The sequence below is a fragment of the Hakea prostrata genome, chromosome 11, assembly GCF_041222555.1.
Source record: "Hakea prostrata isolate BN-2017 chromosome 11, UWA_Hpros_2, whole genome shotgun sequence".
NCBI classification, from domain to species: Eukaryota; Viridiplantae; Streptophyta; class Magnoliopsida; order Proteales; family Proteaceae; genus Hakea; species Hakea prostrata.
This window is the reverse complement of record NC_142610.1, coordinates 25,794,624-25,816,671: the sequence shown is the minus strand read 5'-3', so window position 1 is coordinate 25,816,671 and position 22,048 is coordinate 25,794,624. Positions and strand designations below refer to the sequence as shown.

Sequence of the window (22,048 nt, the reverse complement as noted above, 5' to 3'; positions counted from 1 at the left end):
CCCAACGATTCTCATTCTTTCTCTCAAGCCCCTAGTTTGGCTTTTCGCGAAATGAGGGATTAGAGTCTAGTAGAGTTAGGGGTTTCGTTTGTTAAATTAAATAAATAAATAATCCCTTGAATGTAAAACGGGAAAAACGTATTTCCACCTAATTCCACCAACCAATTTTTTTTGTTGGATACACGGCTAAATCTCACTGTAGTTGAAAAAAAAAATTCCCTACTTTGTCTTGGGCGTAATTTTTTTTTTTTTTTTTTTTTTTTTTGTAGGAAACAACACTAAAAGGAAAAATGAGCACAACACACGGGTCCAAAAGACAACACCTCCTGGACCCATGGACTGGAAATGGGTCACTCCACTTTACTTGACATAGTGAGGGCCTTCCGAGCTAAGGAGTGGGCGAGCCCATTAAACTCCCTAGAAATGGAGACAAACTGACATGAAAAAAAGTTGTTCTTAAGCCACAAGATATCCTCCACCATGGCCGCAATCTGAAGACCTCCTCTTGGCTCCTGACTATTGAGCAATAAAATCAGGTCTTGCGCTCAACTTGGGCATTGAAATGTGGTGATGCACACACTATCAAGCTTTTTAAAGTATCAATATCAAGCATCTTAACGGTCAGACTTTGTATCAAATATTGTATCGTATTGGCCGGTAAGCTTTAATACAATCAAATGGAGAGAAATATTGATATAAATCGTATCAGTTGAATTGAAAATGGATACATATCGGTTGGTATCATACCGTATCGTATGGTGGAATTGGACGCCACAGCAGCCGCATTGGAAAGTGGAAACTCGAAACTAAATAAAATTTCTTCCACGGTCGTCGTCCTCCATCCAGGGGGGAAGGAATCCAGGTAGGGCCAGCGCCGCCATCGGAAAAAATCATACCATTTCGTTAATTTCATAAGAAATAGGTTGTTCTAACACGCTTCGTCCAGTTCCTTTTTTCCGATTGAACTGTCGTCAATAGATTGTGAATCGTGACTGTTGGTATTCATTGTTCGTCGGGCGAAAAAGGAATCGTCAATGTCGCCACCGATCCTTTCTCTCGCTCTGCCGTCGGGAACGGGTCGCGTTCTCAGCATTCAGTCTCATACAGTTCAGGTATAAATCTTCTCTATTCACTACGATCCTTCTCTTTCCTGCCTCTTTATGTTTTTTTTTACTATTTGAACATGATTGATTTCATCGAAGAACACTTTTTTCATCCCTTAAATCATTGCTGTTTTGTTTTTCTTCCTTGGATAATTAATTTTGAATCTTTCATCTTTTTTTTTTTTTAATCAGCTTTCCTCCTTACCATTTTATGTATGTTATTGATATGAATAATGATTGGGTGTTCCTGTTAGGGGTATGTTGGTAACAAATCAGCTGTGTTTCCTCTGCAATTGCTGGGCTACGATGTGGATCCAATCAACTCAGTACAGTTCTCTAATCACACAGGCAAGCTGCTTTATATCACTTCATTCCACCAGTCTTGCTACTAAGAGGCTTTATATACGGTGCGGGCTTATCTGTTGACCTCTACAAGTTCATGACTGCATGAAATCCTCTCTCGGATGTATTGCAGGTCATGGTCTAATTAAAAAGTCTTTTTTTTTTTTTTTTGCAGGTTACCCAACGTTTAAAGGACAAGTGCTGAATGGCCAACAGCTGTGGGATTTAGTTGAAGGTCTCGAAGCTAATGATCTATTGTTCTACACTCATTTGCTGACAGGTAAATTTTATTGCTTTGGGGCATTTTTGATAGTTGGTCAAGTTAGCTGTTATATTTGAATTGATCTGCAAACAGTTATTAGAATAGATGCAACACAGGGAGAAGCAGAACGCTTGTTACTTGTCATATTGCTTGCTCTGATTGAGGGCAACCGTGATTCTTTCTTCATTCTGTACTTTTAGGCCCTTGTGTTGTCAATTTAGAACAGAAAAGAAAACAGGGTATGCTGTTTTCTGTTTTGTCTATTATTTTCCTTCCATGAAAGATCAATTTGATGCAAACTTTATTAATTGTTAGCATGAAAATATGGAATAGTTGATTAGTGATTTTGTGAATATGAGATGCTTTTTTCAGTCATGCCAATTGTTTTCTTTAACTCATTTCTTATGCTTTCTAGAGGTTACAATATTTTCCTTGGGTCCTGGTGATCCCCAGTCAGTCTGTGCATGAAAATACTTATCATATTATTTTATTCTTCAATTTGACTTGCCAACCTGCTACTAAGCTGTTGTACATTGATAATCTATTGTCTTTGTACCTATACTTGCAATACTTTGTCATAATTCTTTGTTTTAGTGCCCTCTATTTTCATTATTCTATGAATGGTGCGATTTTTAACACTTTGGCATGATGTGAATCAACAGTTGCCTTAACGTGATTTTTCATATACATTCTGTGCTGAAAACAGTATTCATGAATATATGATTACTATACCATTATTAGTCATAGGCCTCGCCAATACTTATAATATATTAAGTTATAGCTTCCCAGTAGCAGCTTTTCAAAATGTCCACTCCCCTCCACTGCATGAGGCTCCCTATACTGCAGAATTTAGGAGGGGATAAAGGTATGCTGGGTATCCCCTGCTTCACAAGGGAGACTGTTATACAACAACTTAACCATTGTGCCAAGGCTTTTCCACTTTCTCTAACTCTATTAATGTTTTATTTTCCTTGGATTGTTTAGTGTCTGGTGTGTTCTTAAGCATAGGTGTAAAGCTAGGTATTTTTGAAACACTTTTTGGAGTGTGAATATTTTAAATATGGCTTATGTGGCTACAATTCCATTCATTATTCTAGAGACTTTTGTGCAGAATGATAGAGTTCCTAGAGCGTCAATTTGACAAGTACTAGAAAAAAGAAGTGTTACAAGTAAATATGTAGACATAGTTAATGATATGTATGATGGGTTGGTGACAAGTATAAGAACAGTGGGGGGACAAAGTAATGAATTCTCAATTATAGTTGGGTTAAATCAAGGATCAACTTTAATCCCATATCTATTTGCATTTGTAATTGATGAATTAACTAAAGATATTCAAGATGAGGTCCTCTGGTGTATGCTTTTTGCGGATGATATTTTGTTGGTTGATGAGACTGAAGTTGGGAGTATTACCAAATAAGAATCATGGAGAGCAGTTTTGTAATCAAGAGGCTTTAAACTAAGTAGAACGGAGACAAAATATCTAGTTTGTAATTTTAGTGTGATCAGGCAGACGATGAGGTGGTGATATTTGATGATAAGGAAATTCCTCAGAGTGATTGTTTTAGATACCTAGGTTCAATCATAAATAAAAAAGGTGATATAAAGGATGATGTTTCCCAAAGAATTAAAATAGGGTGGATGAAGTGAATGGGTGCATCTGGGGTATTGTGTGATCGACATATTCCATTAAAGCTTAAAGGAAAATTTTATAGGACCGTTGTTCGACCAACTATGATGTACAGTGTAGAGTGTTGGGTTGTTAAAAAGATTCATATAGATAAACTTAGTGTAGCAGAAATGAGAATGCTAAGGTAGATGAGTGGCAAAACTAGGAAGGCTAAGATAATGAATGATCATATTAGAGTTGGTTTGGGAGTTGCTCCCATAAGTGATAAACTTCAAGAAAGTCATTTGAGGTGGCATGGCCACGTTCAATGGAGACCTATAAATTCCCCTGTACGGAGAAGTGATATAATCCATATTGAAGGGACTAGAAGAGCTAGGGGGTAGACCTAAGATAACCTTAAGAGAGGTGGTGAGAAAGGATATGCATAGCTTAGGCCTTGTATCTAGCATGGCCTCAAACAAAATTGTTTGGAAGGCAAGAATCCATGTAGCCGACCCCATTTAGTTGGGACAAGGCTTATTGTTGTTGTTGTTGTTGTTGTTGTATTTTAGAGACTTATGTGTGGGTCTTTGCAATTCTGTATTATATGATATTCTTTTTTGTGAAAAGTGTAACTGATGTTACATCATCATTTTTTTGGCAGCTCTATTTCCATTTCTTGTCCTAATTATGGCTGGGGGTTTTGCAGGTTATATTGGTTCAGTTTCTTTTCTGGAGACTGTATTGCGAGTTGTTAATAAACTGCGTTCAGTCAACCCAAAACTCACATATGGTAAGTACATTTAGTCATCCTTTTTTTCATTGAGAAATTTTGTAGTATTGCCCTACTTAAAAATGTTATAGGTTTTCAATTGGTAATCTAGATTCCTGAAGGATCATTTCTACAAACAATAAATGGAAAAAAATTTAATTCATTTTTTGGGCCCTGGCTTAGGAATGCATTGCAACATTGCCTAAGCCTTAGCACTCTTTCAGTGTGGAACGTTTGTGGAATGATATACTCTGGCAATTTATTTATTGATGTGACCAAGGAGTGATAAGTGAGAATGTGAAAGTATAGTATCTACATTCAAAATAAATAATAAACTTTCCATGAGCGGTAGATGGTATGCTTGCATTGGTATCTGTGTGGGCTTGTACTTCACTTCCACTTAATAGTTGATGGCCTTTTAAGTTCTTTTCCCAATATTATTACCCTTTTTGTTTGTAACAAAGTTTTGTTTTCATCACTTAGTAAATCCACCTCAAACCACCACCATCCCCCCCCCCCCCAAAAAAAAAAAAAATTCCCTACCTTGATCATATTCTCTTCTTGTCTAGTCCTATTATATTCATAAACTTATAATATTTATATTTTACCCTACTTATTGACATAAAACCCAAATCCAAAAACGACCTAAGTGGGGCTCACAGGTAGGAAATCCAATTCTAGCCTGTGACATCTTCTGCTCCTTTTCTTTTATTCTAAAAAACACTGAGAACATAACTGTATGTATACTCTGCCTTGTTTTAATCACACAACTGCATTTATAACTAAATTATATCTGCTTTCTCATTTTGGTTTTGGTTAGCGTAGCTAGCTCTAAGCTTCTAACTAACAATTGAAAAGATAGTCAAAGATACAAAAGAGTTAATGATGTAAGTGCAAAAGTTTTAATCTCATGGCTGAAGAAGGGGTTTCATTTATAGTGTGTGATCCAGTGATGGGTGATGAAGGGAAGCTTTACATTCCTCAAGAGCTGGTATCTGTTTATCGAGAGAGGGTGAGTGTTTTCTTTTCCTCTTTCTCTTTTGCATCTTGCTGTTTTTGTCATTGCTATTGTTCTATCATTCTTGATGAATTATTCATAGCATGGGATTGCAATATATAGAGGGTGGTCCTTGGTTTATGGTTAAGGATGCTCCATTTGTGACCAAGTGAACACTGGTTGAAGTCTGGGAACGGGCTCTTTGCAAAAGAGAGGGTAAAGCTGAATATATTATGATTCTCCCTAGACTCCGCAGTGGTGGGAGCCACATGAACTGTGCATGGCCTTCTTAGATGGAAAAATATCTTGTTTCTTTATGCATTGATGGTTTTACTGTAGATCTAGACCAGCCTCTGCCTGACTCTTTCACAAAAAGTTTCATCAATATCTGAAAGCTCATCTACTCTGAAGCTTAACTTTGTTTTTCACGACACACTACAAGACTAAGCATTTTTATTAGTTTCTAACCAATTATACCTGATTGGCATTTTCGGGAGATTGTCAATGTAGCATTCTGGTGGATGTGCTTCTCCTGCAGTGGTGGCAACCTTCTATGTAGAGGCAATAAGACCAAGGAGATTTTGTGTTTGAACCTCCATCCCTCTACGCCTCCTCCCCCCCTCCCATCCTATGGGCCTGTGGGCCCACAGTCCTTGTGACTGGTTTGATGAAGACCAAAACGAATGTAGCATTCTGAAGCCATTTTGGTTGTTGACCAGTCAATGGGTTTGCTATCCACACATTCTGAAACATTCAGATTGGTCCCATTAATTTTTGGCTGGGTTGGCCTTGATATGAGTTTATTGTAACATCATAAACATTCAGATTTTGTGTTCGAACCTCCATCCCTCTACGCCTCCCCCCTCCCATCCTATGGGCCTGTGGGCCCACAGTCCTTGTGACTGGTTTGATGAAGACCAAAACGAATGTAGCATTCTGAAGCCATTTTGGTTGTTGACCAGTCAATGGGTTTGCTATCCACACATTCTGAAACATTCAGATTGGTCCCATTAATTTATTGAGACTGAAGGTTGAGCACATTGATATAAATTTATTGTAACATCATAAACAATTATCAAAAAGTGTGCTTTTATTTTATTTTATTTTTATTGGATTTTTCAAAAAATACCATTTGAGAGGTTGAAGTGGTTGCTTGAGGCATTGATTTATGGACATGGATGATTTCCCAGCAGTTAAAAACTGATGCTTTAGAAAATTCTATACAGAATTGAGTTATCATGGTTGATATTGGTTTTATGGTGGACCAATTTGTAACACTTCTAGCATTTTCAGGTTGTTCCTGTGGCTTCAATGTTGACCCCTAACCAATTTGAAGCAGAACTGTTGACAGGATTGAGGTACTATTGCCAAGTGCTTATATTATATTTTTCTCATTCTGCCCAAGCAAAGTTGGATTTTGTTTTATTTATTTATTTTTTGCCATTTTCCTTTAGAATTTAGTTATTATTGTACTGCTTATCCTCCACTTGGTCTTCATTTCTAACTAGCTGGAGTTAAGTGTATTGTTACTTGCTAGAACTTATAAGCATCTGATTGAGTATAAAAATTTTGTACATGGGTGTGGGGGGGGGGGAGGTCTGGGGAGGTTGGGCCTTGGTGCAACAATAAAGGTTGGTTGTTGCTGGATTGTGATATAGTTGCGATGCATGTTTTTAGTTTATTTTTTCTGGCCCCTTATGCATTTCAGTTATGCATATCATGGATTTTAATGTTCCATCTGGTTAGCACCAAGAGCCTTCCCTTGTTAACTAATTTTTTCAAAATACATCAATGACTGTTCCTAGAGTTTTTGAAACTCCTAGAAGCAAATAACAGTTTTCACTATTGAATTTGATCTAAGCTAGCTCTTGCACAAGATATTCTTTTGTATTGTGCTTGTGCTTGTGCCTTTTAACAGTAGAGTTGTATATGTACAGGATTACTTCAGAAAGAGATGGTTTGGAGGCTTGTAACATTCTTCATGCTGCGGGACCTTCAAAGGTCAGGTTATGCAGATCAATCCTGCTATTTTTTAATGCGAAAAGGTTTTGAAAAAGAGTACCTACCACATGAAGCTCCCACCACTTCTAGGACTGGGGAGGGACATAATGTACACTGCCTTAGCCCCACTTTGCAGAGAGGCTGTTTCCCTATTGTATGCCAATTAGTTTCTAGAATTAGTAAAATAATAAAAGAGAAACACTTGTAGGTTACAGCTACTTCTTCGGATTATTTTTTGAACTTTTCATTGATATTTACATCCTTTTTTTGTTTTCTTTTTAAAAGCCATAGGACGGTTGAAGATCATTGGGTCTGGTTGTTTATCATATTACCATTAATTACAACCTTATAGGTAGTGCTCTAGCTTTTTGAATCACGCTTGGTCCTGATTACTGGGCTTAAAAAATTGAACTGTTTCCATCTGCTATTTCCTTTTTGATTATTTTAACCTTGTTCAACCTGTTGGTATTCACAAGCATGCCATAAAATTAAACTCTTTAATTTGCTAATTGTGATTTCTTGATGATGTAATCCCTTACATAGTTCATTACATGAATCACTACTTTAAGTTATATCAAGAGAAGATTTGTTTCTTCCCCTTGAAGTTCTACACTTTTGTCTTCAGATGTATAGAGAATTTTATAACAAAAACATGTACATATGTCGTTCCTCTCAGAGGCTCTCTCTGTCTCTTGTATTTTTATTTCACTTTATTTATTTTATCTTACAAAAGGAATAAAATACATTGTCTGGCCCAGTTGTCATAGCACCAAAGCATCATGTTTCAGGTACATTTTCCATGTTCTAGGTACCTTTCCTTCATGTCCTGCTTCTGGAACTCATGAGACATGAGGTCACAAGCTGCCTTGGCACCTAGTGGATACTGGGAATATTTATCATCTGAGAAATCTGCTCTTCGGTACATGGATAATGACAAAAAACAACAGGACATTTGTCCTTGTTATACAGCCTGACCATGGTTTAGGTTTTTGACCAAGATGGACCAAAATTTCGGTCAAATCTCGGTTTTCCAATAAATTCAGATGAAACCATGCATAATTTTAAAAGTCCCAGGTTTTGACAAGTTTTGACAATATTTTGAAAATCCCAGTAGCTTTGACCAATGTTTCGAAAATTTCAGTTGTTTCAACCAATAAATACCTACTTATGTCCTAGTCCAACCAACCTCATTTTAACAGTTTCTATCCCTGAGACCAACTACTATTGATATCCTTGTAGAAGGATGTTCTTCCACGTAAAATTTACATGTTATATGTTCAGGCTGATGTTAGCATCCTTTTAGGCTGCAAGAGTTGAGTTGGATGCGCCCTGATTTTTGTTTTTATTGAAGCATTATTTTAAGTTAGTTACAGAATGAGTTGCTGTCAACATTCCTCCTCCCTTTCACTTTTTCATTCTCTGAGAATAACAGAATATTGTATGCCAACTTGTCCCTGATGAAGATAGCAAATTACCACAGCTGACCTTGCTTGGGAACATTTTTTCTAGACAAAGGAATCTGATTATCATGCATACTAGGAAGAATAATAATTTTGCTTTAACAGCTGTGTCGTATGTAACTTATTTTGGGTGTCGCAGATGAAATTCTAAAAACTTGATTGCTTCTCTTTTTTATTCTACTTAATTTGTATTCTTATTTTTTTAAGTTTTAAATTTTCAGGTTGTAATAACAAGTGTACATATTGGTGAAAGTCTGCTTCTCATTGGAAGTCACAAAAAAGATGAGGTATACTCTCATAAGAAATGAGCTAATGTTTGTCAGTTTTGACCTACCCTTGGAACCTGTTAGAGAAGAATCACAAGGAGAACCTCCTTAGATGCTAGACTTCATAAATTTGAATATTGAAACTCTGAAACAAACTTGAAAATTGAGGTAATGATAAACAGTGGGAATTTATCTGATATTCATTATTTAATATTTATCCAGCCAAGTGCAACCCTTATGTCTTTATATGAGTATTTTCCTCTCTTTTTTTCTTTTTTTGGTTGGGGGTTGGGGTTTTGGGGGGGGGGAGATGGAAGGGGGTTGTCATCATGTTTATCCTCATTATATACTTTCAGGCCAAAATTGTACGTACTTAATTTCTTGTGTTACTGGACAGTTGTGATCTTAGAAATAAGCATGAGGTTTCTTGTGTCTTTTCATCAAAAGCCATGTCCGATCTTAGAGGCAAATAAATTGCTGTCTTATACACGAAACAGAAGAAGTATCCATCATCAATGATTGCCTATAAGTTATCATTCACTACATGATTATTGCAGGGTCAACCTGTCGAGCAATTCAAGATTGTGATACCCAAAATTCCTGCATATTTTACGGTATGTTGTTTATGATTTTTTTTTTTTTTTTTTTTTTTGCGCCTAAAATCCTACTTTATTTGTTTGTATGACTAGCACTTTCATGTCTGGTCTGGGATTAGCTAATAGTCTCCTTGCTGTAGGAAGAATTATTTGGACTAGAAGTTGCTCCTTTGTTTGTGTTCCCCCCTGAAATGCCAGTTTGTTTCAACTAACATATGTAGTGGATATCATTGTAGGGCACTGGGGATCTAATGACTGCACTATTACTGGGATGGAGCAATGTAAGGCTTCTCATATTTTCTTACCAGCCTCAATCCATGTGACAAGACTTTTTTTTTGGTAGTGAAATATCCTGGTTCAAATTCTTGTTTTTGGCTTTTCAGAAACATCCAGACAACCTTGATAGAGCATCAGAGCTTGCAGTATCTAGTTTGCAGGTATGTCTTCTGCTGCTTCTTGATTTATATTCTGAAGTATATCCATGCTGTTATAAGTTTGGAAATAGAGAATCCCCTTTCTCAGTGTTCACCGTAACAGGTCAAAGTGTAGCATGTGTAGCCTGTTGCTTTTGGAGGATGCCCTAGGTCCCTAGCTAAATGTCCAAAATATATGGTTCTAGAATTGATGCAAAATGGGTTCTTGCACCACAGATGGGTGCTGGTAAAGAATTCATGATTAAATTAGCATCTTTTTGGTAAATTATTAAATTTGCATCTTGGAACATGGGATCATTAATGGCTAAGCACGTTAAGAAAGCCCAAGCAACTACGCATTGGCCCAAAGGGTGCCCCAATAGGGCCCGAATGAAAGACCCAGGCCTACATGAACCATCAAAATCCTAAAAATGAAGACTTGGGCCTACGCAAAAGCGCCTTGATGAAAGCCCACAGAAGGGCCAAAGCACAACAAGCCACGTTTACAAATTGATAGATGCTATCATGCTGTAAGGACAAGGATTAACATAGCTTGTATTCAAGATAGCAAGTGGAATGGTAAAAATGCTAGTGAGTTGGATGGCTTTAAATTCTGCTATACGGGGTATGAAGGTAATAGATGTGGTGTGGGCATAGTATTCAATAAAGATCTACAACTGACGTGGGCATTAAAATATTTGGTGAAGGTTTATATCCATCAAGCATGTCAATACAACTGGCGCTTACACACCCCAAGTTGGATTTTGGATGAAATAGTAAGATATAATTCTGGGAAGCTCATGGATGGATTAGTGTGAAGTTTTAGTCCAGGAGAAAAAGATATTATAGGAGGGGAACTAAATGGACATGTTGGAAGTGACCATAGAGGTTATGAAAGAGTACATGGTAGATATGGTTTTGGAGTGAGGAATTTGGAGGGGAATTTAGTTTCAGATTTGGCTGTGGCTTATGATTTATCCATAGTAGATGTGTGCTTGGAAAAGGAAGCTAGTCCTTCAGTTAACTTAAAAAGTGAGCATTGCATTGTAGTAACCAAATAGATTTGTTTTTAATTAGAAGTAGGTTGTTATCTTAGGAAAAGGTTACAAAAGTGGAGAGCCTAACCACAAAAGTAGTAGTTTTAGATTTGTCTCATAATGCTCAATCATCAAACAGTGGCATTATTTGCATTAGGAAAGTGCTTGCTCTTATAAAGAAGGTTATTAAAATTTATCCTACATCGTTTATCTAGAGAGCCTTGGATGTTGGTTGATGAGGTTTAAGTAGACAAGTCAGGCTAAGAAGGTGAGTTCTAGACATGGCATACCCTAAGGATATAGAGGACTGGAGAGGTACATACTCATAATGAAGCTAAGAAGGTTTAGAGAAAAGCAATGGTGCAGAAATATGATGATCTCTATAACATTTGAGCACAAAGGAATGAGAAAAGCTATCTTTAGGAAAGGAAAAGTTGAGACTTCAACCATGTTGTATAAAAGTAAAGATGAGGCTGTATAGGGGATGTGGATATCACTGAAGGATGGAAGAACTATTTTTACAGCTTACTAGATGAAGACATTTTGAGTACTTGGGTCCCAAAATGTCATAGATAAACATTGCTTATCAAGACAGATGATGTTATAGATATTTATGAAAATTTATAACATGTGGCCATGCCAGGGCAGAGGACTAGAACAGTGGAAGTGCCTCATTAGGTAGCAGTATTGCTCTCCCTGGGATAAATGACCTCCACCTTGTTTGATGCTTGTAATCTCTCTCTCCAGAACAGAGGGTAGAACAGTGGAAGTACCTACATTAGGTAGCCGTAGTGCTCTCCCTAGGATAAAGGATCTCCACCTTGTTCGATGCTTGAATCTCTCTCTCCCCCCATTTTATCCTTGTGTGTATTTCTAGTACCTACATTAGGTAGCAGTAGTGCTCTCCCTAGGATAAAGGACCTCCACCTTGTTCGATGCTTGAATCTCCCTCCCCCCCCCCCCCCATTTTATCTTTGTGTGTATTTCTAATCCTAATACCGAAACTTCAATCCTGCCTGCTGCTAAGTGAAACCTGGCTGAACAAAAATCCTAGCCCTGAGGTTCCAATTAATCTTTGAATGAGTTGAGAAAACCATGTAAGCAGATTGTGAACTTTCTGTCCCCTTAATCCTCACTTTGAAATATTCTTATGGTGAGGAATTGCTTGTTTGAGAAGGATCTATAATTTTGTTCTGTTTCCTTAGTTCTTTATTTCAAATGCCAAAGTCCACCTCTCTTTGTCAGATTTAAACTCTACTACTGACACACATTTATACCTACTAAATCGTAGTTCAATTTTCACAGACCCAGACTTGGATTTTCACAAAATCCAATCTTCCTTTTCCAGTCCTGGTTTTTGGAATTATGTAATGTGTTCAAAAAATCTAGTGAGCTACAGTTCGTGCCACTTCACCTTCTCCTTTTTTTCTACACTTTCAATCCAAACACACCATCATCAGAATAGCCTTTAAGCTGAATCTTACCATAAGTAGAAATGGCCATGGTTAACTTCCATTTTTGGTTCTGGAAACATTGTTGCTCTGTTTGATAATCTTCTAAGAAGAGTGCTGACACTTTAATAATTGTTACTTATTTGTGCAGGCATTGTTGCACAGGACAGTAAGCGATTATAGAAGTGCAGGATTCGATCCTCAATCAAGTAGCCTAGAGATCAGACTAATTCAAAGCCAGGAAGACATTCGCAATCCCCAAGTCAACTATAAAGCAGAAAAGTATACTTGAGAGGTGCATTATTTTTCCTCTGCACATTCATCCAAAGGTTGAGTTCTGAACTCTGGATAATTCTACTTCCTAGTAATTCTTGTCTCATCTCCTTGAAAGGACCACGTGAAAATTTATATAGGAAAATATAGAGTTTTAACCATTCCTTGAATTTTACTTTTCCCCCTAACTCCCATGAAGTTGTACAAGACAAGCTATACAAAGTTTCATCCTTAAAAAGTCATGGTGAGCAAAGTAAGCTTGCAGAGAATTATTCAATGATTCAATATTCCCAAACAAATGGAATGGTGATATTTAATAAATCTATCTTGCTTTACTTATTCGAGATGGTGATTGTCCTCTTCTTTCAAGTTTGCTTCTGTAGAATCACAGATAATATTAGATACCAGAAATTTTCTAAATTAAATCTCTCTGACCCTTCATTGTACTTTACCTTGGAAAATGAAATTACTAATTTTTACTTCCTTTTTTTTTAAAAGATTATATTTATTTCACCATTTCTGCAATTGGTCTTGTACATCTCTCAGCTCAATCACACAGAGAGAAAATCTCATTATAAATTAACATATATCACATAGATAACCATAAACTCATTCGAACCCGGCTCGGCTGAGGGCCTTGGTTACATGATGTCGAGATTTCAAACTATAGATTTCAAATCCGGGTCTAATTTAATTAAATGTTTGGTTGGGGTTGTGGACTCTTAAAAACTATTTGACGCGGTTTTGGAGTACAATGTATGCTTTTGAAACTCGTTTCACCCCTTCCCTTCTCCGTTTTTGTGTGGTGTCTGTTCGTCGGTTTTCACCACGGGTTTTTTGTCTGATCCGTTGAAACTCGGATTCGTCCAAACAGCCCTAAATGAATCTGATTAAGATGATCACATTACTGGAAATTACAGAAGTAAAAATAAAAGTAGTTTCTAAGAAATAAAAATCATATCAGCTGCTAGTACCAGGTGAACTCATATTAGCCAAAGTGGAAGAGAAGGAAATGGTAGAGGGATTCGGCATGGTGTTCACTGACCTCTGTAATATCTAGCAAGTGGAGTCTTATATCGGTCATATACTCACATAATTAGAGGAAGAAATCAAAGCAACATTCCCAGAATTTAGAAGATGATTAATCATGATATATACCTGCATAATCCTAAATACAGCAAATGAGGAGGTTTCATAAACACAACTTGATGAAGATCAGTTTGAACTGAAGAATCTCCTCATTTCATTTATTGAAGGATTGATATGAACCAGAGAAATTTAGGGCCTTTGATGCTTTTCCAAGTGCTTAATTCTTTGTTTTGTTTATTATATTGGTTCCTTGCACTGAACCTAGCCAAGGTCTACACTCATTAAATGATTCAAACTAGTTCCTTTTATTAGACAAATTCAACTTGACTCCAACCGGATTGCTTGGGCAGCCCATTTTTTTCGCACCACACGCGGCTCTGGGATTGAAATAGATTACTTTGAACAGATAAACATGAAAACCATTTTTCTAATAATTATAGGGAAATTTGAAGAGCAAATCCATAACAGTTCTTGTGCTCTTCACAAACCTTCCTCAGTTCATCTGAAGTATCATTTTTTTTTTAAAAAAAGGGGGGGGGGGTGGGGGGGCCCCCCCCCCCCCCCCCCTACTACGCAATGGAATAGAAAATTACATTAATAGAATAGAAAATTACTTAAACGTATCATTCAATCTAAAACCATTACTTAGGCTTTCTTTTGCATGTTTGAAGTCGTATGTTTTATAAAATTCAAAAGAAATACTTGGAAGTGTCATTCAATCTCTAATGAATCTAAAAAATTCATCTAAACAACATCTCTGTGTTAGTTTTCGTGGTCTTCCCATGTTAGCATGTAAAAGTTTTGCGAAACAACCTAAAATTTTCAATTAGCATTTTCTTTGTTTCATACATCATTTTTCTATACTTTTTCTACCTTGAAAAACTGATAAGGAAACAATTCTTTATTATAGAATAAAAAAAATTGCTTCAAGTAATGGTTTATTATCACATGCAACATGAACAATTACTACTAAAGCTAAAGCATTACTTCACTCTCTTTTTTTCATGTTTCTACGTATAAACATAATGGAAACACGATGCATTTGGTTTCTTGGGCAAAAGCAAATATATATAGAAATTAGTTATGAAGACCTTCCACCAAATCCCAAAAAAAAATAATTCTTTCCGTCTGAGGTGGTGTATTTCTCTTGCTCTCGTCAGAGGCTTCAGCCTTTTTTTTATAGTTTTTCTTGTCTCTTTTCAACTAACTTTTTTGAACTTTGAAACTCTAAACTTAGTGAAATCATTTTTATTCTGTCAAATGCTTATGAATTGGTTAAAAAGAAAATATGAAGAGTAAAGGAAAAGGAAATATGAAGAACAGATAAAAGTGATGAATCAGATGCAATAATTTTTATAATAAAAAATAGATGCAATGATTAAGGATGACCTCCTCTATTATGATTAAGGTGCTGATATTGCACGTGTAGAATTAGAAGCTTTTTTTTTGTTTTCTTGTACGTCATTATGTTGGTGAATAGGCTGCAACAGGTCGAGCTTCGTCGTATTTTTGCAATTTCAAGTCTAACCCTATATATTATAATCTAAGTCTATTCCCTCCATGACCCTAATTCAAGGTCAAGGATTATTGTTCCTAACCCTAAACCCTAAGCCCTACAGGGCCAAACCAAACCCATTCGCCCTATCTTTGGCCCTATCTTTAGCCATGATTGGCCCTGTCTTTGGTTTTGGTCTGATTGGCCATGTCCCTAACCCTGATTGGCCCTATACTTGGCCCTTATTGACCATATACTTGGCCATGGCTTTGATTGGCCCTATCCTTGTCCATGTTTCTAAATCATTGAGTTCAAGCATTGCGGACAAAATTATGGTTTGATTAGGGCCAAAATGAGGTCCAGGGTTAGGGCAAAAAATCAAGAATGGATCAGGATAGACCCAGCATGCCAAAGAGTAATCTTAGACCTGACCCTCAGAGCCAAAATCTTGAGCCCAAGCCCTATTCAGACTTAGGGGGACTTAGGGGGATCAGGGCCTTCAAGGCCAAACTGGCACCCCTAGTTGGGAATGCAAATTTGACTTTGAGGGTCCCCATCATAGTGTTTTCATCTGAAATTATTTCAAGAAAAATATTACAATAATATATAGAATGAAAACAAGAATTTTAGATTTAATTGGGAACCCTTCCAACCACGGTGAATTTTTTTTTTTAATTTAATTAACTTGTAGATGAATGAATTAATAATATATGTAATAGTCCTCATTTTTTAATATAAAAGGTACATCTCTCAACTACGATCACAGAGAGAAAAAAATCTCATTATAAATTAACATATATCACATGGATAAAATAAACGTACTTTCTAAGAAATAAAAATCATATGCTCGCATAATTAGAGGAAGAAATCAAAGCAACATCCCAGAATTTAGAAGATGATTTATCAGGATACCTATATAATCCTAAACGAATTTCCAAGTGCTTAATTCTTTATTTTGTTTACTATATTGATTCCATGCACTGAACCTTGCCAAGGTCTACACTCATTAAATGATTCAAACTATTTCCAAATTTATTAGACAAATTCAACTTAGACTCCAACCTGATTGCTTGGGCAGCCCTATTTTTCTCACCACACGGCTCTGGGATTGAAATAGATCACTATGGCCAGATAATCACGAAAACCATTTTTCTAATAATTATAAGGTAATTTGAAGAGCAAATCCATAACAGTTCTTGTGCTCCTCACACACCTTCCTCAGTTCATCTTGAAGAATTATTATTAATGAAAGCAAGAATTTTAGATTTGATTGGGATCCCTTCCAACCACCGAACGGTACGATTTTTTTTTGTAAATTTAATTACCTTCTAGATTAAAGAATTAACAATATATGTAATAGTCTTCATTTGACGTTTTCAATGACGTCTAGAATCGTACGTAGCATGCAATTTGTATAAGTTTATAGCTAGAATCAGCTGGCTTTTATTTCAAATTAAACAAGAATCATAAGATTTGCTCACCCGGTCAAAAAGCTAAGGAATACAAATTAAGGTTTGTGACGATTGAATGTGAAGAAAAAACACGACAGAAGAAGGAAACAAAACAATCTCTCTCTTCTAAGTTTTTTGAAAAAAAATACAAGAATATATATTAAAAAAATAGAAATGATATATAGCAATCACATAAATGTTTGTAGTTTTTTATAAGAAATAAATGCATGTTAAGTTATAAAGTAGTGAAATGAGACATTGATCACTATCTCTGTAGAATTAAGTTATATGTGTTGGAATTTCTGATGCAACTCTCATAGTTTTTTCAGAGAAACTACCTCACTACTTACAAATATGGTGTGGAACCTCATGTAAATATATAAAATTAAAATACTCATTCAACACATCAAGTGCTTTGGCCTTTTAACTATATTTCAGAACTGTTACTGCTGATAACTCAAACCGTCTCATTTGCCAAGCTGAATTCAAATGTAGTCAGAATGATCCAAACTCAACTTACACAAAAAGAAATACAACAACGACATAACAACAACAGCAATATCAATAAGCTCTGTTGTAACTAAATTGGATCGCTACACAAAAAAAAATGTCAATGCTTGGAAACCTTTGGATGCTGAATTCATATCCTTAGCAATAGATTCTATCTAGAGGAAAAAAGAGAGTAACCATTGATTTAACTCTTAGTAAGTTTGTCTATGGCATCAAGTAATAGCTGAATAGCTAGGCTTTAAGAAACCATATATATCAATGCAAATATATATGTGAATGCACATCTGGGTTACGTCTGTTGTTTTTTTTCTTTTTGGCAGAGATTTCTAGGTTTCAATCTGGTCCAGAACAGCAGAATTGGAACTCGTTTGCCCCTCTAAATTTTCTTCCTAATTTTACCTAACCCAAAAATCCCATTAAGGTATAAGCAATAGACCAGAATTGGTAATGGAAAAGCATGAAAGACCCTTAATTTCTTCAATTCATGGAAATCCTTGATTAGTGAATTCCCACTGAACCTGAAAATTAAGTGGATTTTAATAAAATATTCTTAAAGTTAGGCGACCTTAACATGTCAAAGCCTTCCAATATCAGTGATTGATTAATCTGCTCTGACCTTAGCTAGCTGCGGAGATTTGAATTAGTTAGACATATATTTCTATACATTGTTCACAATGGAGGGAGATCTGGTGCAGGTGCATTCCATCAACTCTTCTATTTTTGCTGTTTTGAAGTTCCTATTGGCGGGCTTACTTCAACTGAAAACCAAGTACCAACCATATTGCGTAGGCAGCCAATATTGGAAACTTCGCGTGTGGTCAGCTCAACGTGTAAGCCATTGCTCATTTGTTCTATTATATATGGGGTAAGTTGGAGCCAATTCATCATCATTCTTGTGGTCAGCACACGCCTCTCTCATCAATTCTTTCACTATCTCTGGATAGTTTGGTGCTCGGAGGTCATTTTGATAGGAAACAAGGGTGCAACTCAAGAACAACTATATTGCACTTCTCTTCCACACAAGTTCCTGGGTTTTACTTGTTTTTCTTTCTTCGTCTGTTATCAGACAACTCAATACAACAATGGAGAACTCTATGAGATTCTCACCAATCCATTTGTTGTTAATCATCCTGTTCTGTGCCGGAGCAGCCAACCCAGTAACACCAACTGCAGCACCAGCTCCGGTGACTGATGCAACCCTTCAGCAAGTGGCTGCTTCTCTGCAAATGTATGTTGATGTTCTCCCACAAATTCCAAAGCTCTCTGGTTATTCAATGCACCATGGCTCACCTGTACCAGGAAATCTCACCATCGGCATGTTTCAGAAGAAATGGGTATGTAATTTCTTCCTCTTCTATTTCTACTAGAGAAATTAATCATCTCTTTTCTTTAGCATCTAATGTTCATGTTCATGCAGAAATTCCACCGTGATTTACCTCAAACGACAGTCTTCGCATATGGTGTATCGGCAGCTGCAGCAACAGTACCTGGACCAGTGATCGAGGCCGTGAAAGGGGTATCAACATCAGTGACGTGGGAGAATCACCTCCCTCAAAACCACATCTTTCCATGGGATCCAACCATCACCACTGCCATCCCTAAAAATGGTGGGGTCCCTACGGTTGTCCATCTCCATGGTGGGGTCCACCCACCACAAGACGATGGAAACCCACTTGCCTGGTTCACCTCCAATTTCACCGAATCCGGATCCGCTTGGAGCCAAGCTACCTACACATACCCGAATGTCCAAGCTGCTGGTAACCTATGGTACCATGATCATGCACTAGGGTTAACACGTGTCAACCTCTTAGCAGGCCTGATTGGGCCTTACGTCCTCCGTGACCCAACTGTTGAAGACCCATTGAACCTCCCATGCGGGTCAAAATTTGATCGGCACTTGGTGGTCATGGATCGGAGCTTTCTCAAGAATGGATCCATTTACATAAACTCAACCGGAGATAACCCGTCCATTCACCCACAATGGCAACCCGAATATTTTGGTGATGCCATTATAGTTAACGGCAAAGCCTGGCCATATCTTACGGTCCAACGAAGGAAGTACCGTTTTAGAATCATCAACACATCCAACGCTCGATATTTTAACTTCTCATTATCCAATGGCATCCCATTCGTCCAAATAGGATCTGATTCATCATACCTCAACTCACCAGTCCAGACACAGACTATTCTCCTAGCCCCATCTGAGATTGCCGATGTTGTAGTTGATTTCTCCTCTTCCAAAACCAATCAGTCTATCTTAACCAATAGTGCAGTATACCCATACCCGTCGGGCGACCCGGTGGACCAATTGAACGGAAACGTCATGAAGTTCGTCATCGAATCGGGTAATCCATCCGATAACTCTACGATACCGACGAGTCTGGTGAATTATCCGGTAGCAACCACCGACGGTGCAGCGCAGACGAGGTATATAGTGAAGTACGAGTACGATAGCAATACCGGAGACCCGACCCATCTCTACATTAATGGAAAAAACTTCTCGGAAACCGTTACGGAAACCCCGAAATCCGGTACCACTGAGGTGTGGCATGTGATCAACCTGACACCAGATAATCACCCATTGCACATACACTTGGCCACATTTCAAGCAATCAAGGTGCAAGAACTGGTGAATGTCTCTACGTTCAGCGATTGCATGGCAGCAAAGAACGATGCAATTGCATGCAACGTAACAGATTATGCAACTGGGCAACTTTTCACCATTCCTGATTATGAGAAGACATGGAAGAACGTAGTGAAGATCAAACCTGGATATCAAACCACTACTATTGTCAAGTTTAATATGGTGGAAGACAATTCAACATTTCCATTTGATGTCACTGCTGAACCTGGATACGTTTACCATTGTCATGTAAGCTATTATCTGCTTCTCTGTTCATCTTCTTGGTTATAATTCTGAAAGAACCAATTCTCTGGTTTAACATATGTTCTCTTGTTTCTCATTTTTGCAGATTTTGGACCATGAAGATAATGAAATGATACGACCATTAAAGCTGGTTAATTGAAGAGGAAATTAGAAAGCCAAACCTAGCTGTTAAGTTTCAACTTATGTATTCTATAAATTTCTATTTTGGGTTTAATTATTGTTGTACACTAGGTGGATTACACGTTCTACATCAAATAATATATCCATTGATATTTGTGTTATTTTCTTAATGAGAATGTGCAAGCAGCAAGGTGTCTTTGTTACATGACAATAGCTTATATCAAAAGTCATTTTCTCCCTCTTTGCCAATGATTTAAGTTGTAAGATTTCAGGTCAAGAAGCCTTCACCATATAGCAATATTTAAAAGCTCTCAGAAAATGTTATGGAAGTCAATAGTTTGAAAATTTGTGATTTGGATACTAAGTCTTCTTTTCATCTCATGTAATGATGTATAAGTTTGGAATTTGGAACAATTAATATCATAAACTAATTGGATCCCACTTTCTACATTATGAGCTTTCGATCCATTTTATCAAATACCTCTGGTTATATTATCAATAATTAAGTAACTTTGAAATCTTTGACGAGATAGTGCCAGTTATTAACTTAGTTCAATATTCTTCTTCAGACCTTGCTTCAGTTCTACGCAAGACGGTGTTACGAGTTTTGGAAGGCTGTTGAATTGAGAATTGACGGTCGAGATTTTTTATCTTGACAAAAATCTCACATACAACAACAGTCCTGAAATTCACAAAACGGTTGATGTGCAAGACTAAAGCTCAGTCATTCTGCCAACGCAGAGGTGTTTTCGTGGTTGAAACCAACACCTCTTAGTGAAGTGGTCGTCGGTTCAACTCTGCTGGGGCATATTAATATCCCCATCCCCCGCTTATTAAAACCCCTTTGTACCAAAAAAAAAAAACCAGTCGTGCTTCGCTGCCCCTCTTTTCCCTTCTTTTTTAATATATATGGAAGTCAATATTTTGAGGATAATATGATTTCTTTGAACAAATTTCATAGTCACCTCTTAGTTTTTTTTTAATATTAATGTCACCTCTTGAGTTATTCCATTTATGAAAAAGACCTTTCAACACTAACATCTTTAGCTTTTAAAGTATCCATTACTAATATTATCCTTACATCTTAAGTTTAAAAATACTTACGGTAATGTATATCTCCTAAAATTTGTGAGGATTTATGAATAAGATATGCAGAAGTCGTGCACAATAAAAGAGATGAAAACACTAGTCAATATAGATTTTTTTTTTTTTTTTAAGTTATTTTCATCACTTTGAAATATTTAACTTGTTTAGTTTAGCACTTGAACTGTGATTTTCTAACGACTTGAGGTGTTTTTAATTTTAGAGTGTAACTTTGGGAGAGCTGAAATTCCCTTTTCTTTTAATTTTTCGGTCAATAGGATGATATGATTTACAAAGTATAAAAAATAAAAAGGTTTTGTCGATTACGATATGTTTATATTATTAGTGACGAGGTGTTTTATTTGCTACTTTCTTAAATGGAAATGAAAAACGAAAAAAAACAAGTCGGAAGATCACTATAAACCCCTATAAAGCATTCTCAAGTGGTTTATTTATATATAGGGTGCCCACCTACCTACGTTTACCAAGTCAGTTTTTGTTTTTTGGATCAAGGGAACTTTTATACATGCATATGCCCACGAGAAAGTTGACTCTCGTGACTTCTTTACTAAGAGGCGTGAGTTGATATTGCTTATAATGGTGACTGCACCACCATCTTCTCTCTACTTATCGTGGTTCAAGCTAGACACCTTCCCTTAGACTTGGGCATAGACTTGGGCATTAGGCTTCGGGACAGTAATTGCTTTGTGAGAGTCAGACTCCACCGATATAAATATAAACCCCTCTCTAATTGCCACGTTCGTTCCTTCACAAATATCCTACAATTCTACCTCCATATCGAGTCCTATGTGATTGGAATTTGGATTTCCT

At 36.9% G+C, this 22,048-nt stretch overlaps 2 protein-coding genes across 2 annotated transcripts; both read left to right on the top strand.

Annotated features, from left to right (window-relative positions):
- Positions 1-832: 832 nt before the first annotated feature.
- Positions 833-13,026, top strand: SOS4 (pfkB-like carbohydrate kinase family protein). Its single transcript, XM_089139837.1, has 12 exons — positions 833-1,112; positions 1,358-1,451; positions 1,621-1,725; positions 4,026-4,109; positions 5,027-5,100; positions 6,379-6,443; positions 7,023-7,086; positions 8,768-8,833; positions 9,370-9,426; positions 9,645-9,689; positions 9,792-9,845; positions 12,461-13,026. The coding sequence occupies exons 1-12, from the start codon at positions 1,035-1,037 to the stop codon at positions 12,599-12,601; spliced, it is 927 nt and encodes a 308-aa protein (XP_088995963.1). The 5' UTR covers positions 833-1,034; the 3' UTR covers positions 12,602-13,026.
- A 5,005-nt stretch (positions 13,027-18,031) lies between these two features.
- LOC149001161 (multicopper oxidase LPR1 homolog 1-like) lies at positions 18,032-20,433 on the top strand. Its single transcript, XM_089140546.1, has 3 exons — positions 18,032-18,461; positions 18,545-19,999; positions 20,100-20,433. Exons 1-3 carry the CDS (start codon positions 18,210-18,212, stop codon positions 20,151-20,153), a joined length of 1,761 nt encoding a protein of 586 aa, XP_088996672.1. The 5' UTR covers positions 18,032-18,209; the 3' UTR covers positions 20,154-20,433.
- The last annotated feature ends 1,615 nt before the right edge of the window (positions 20,434-22,048 follow it).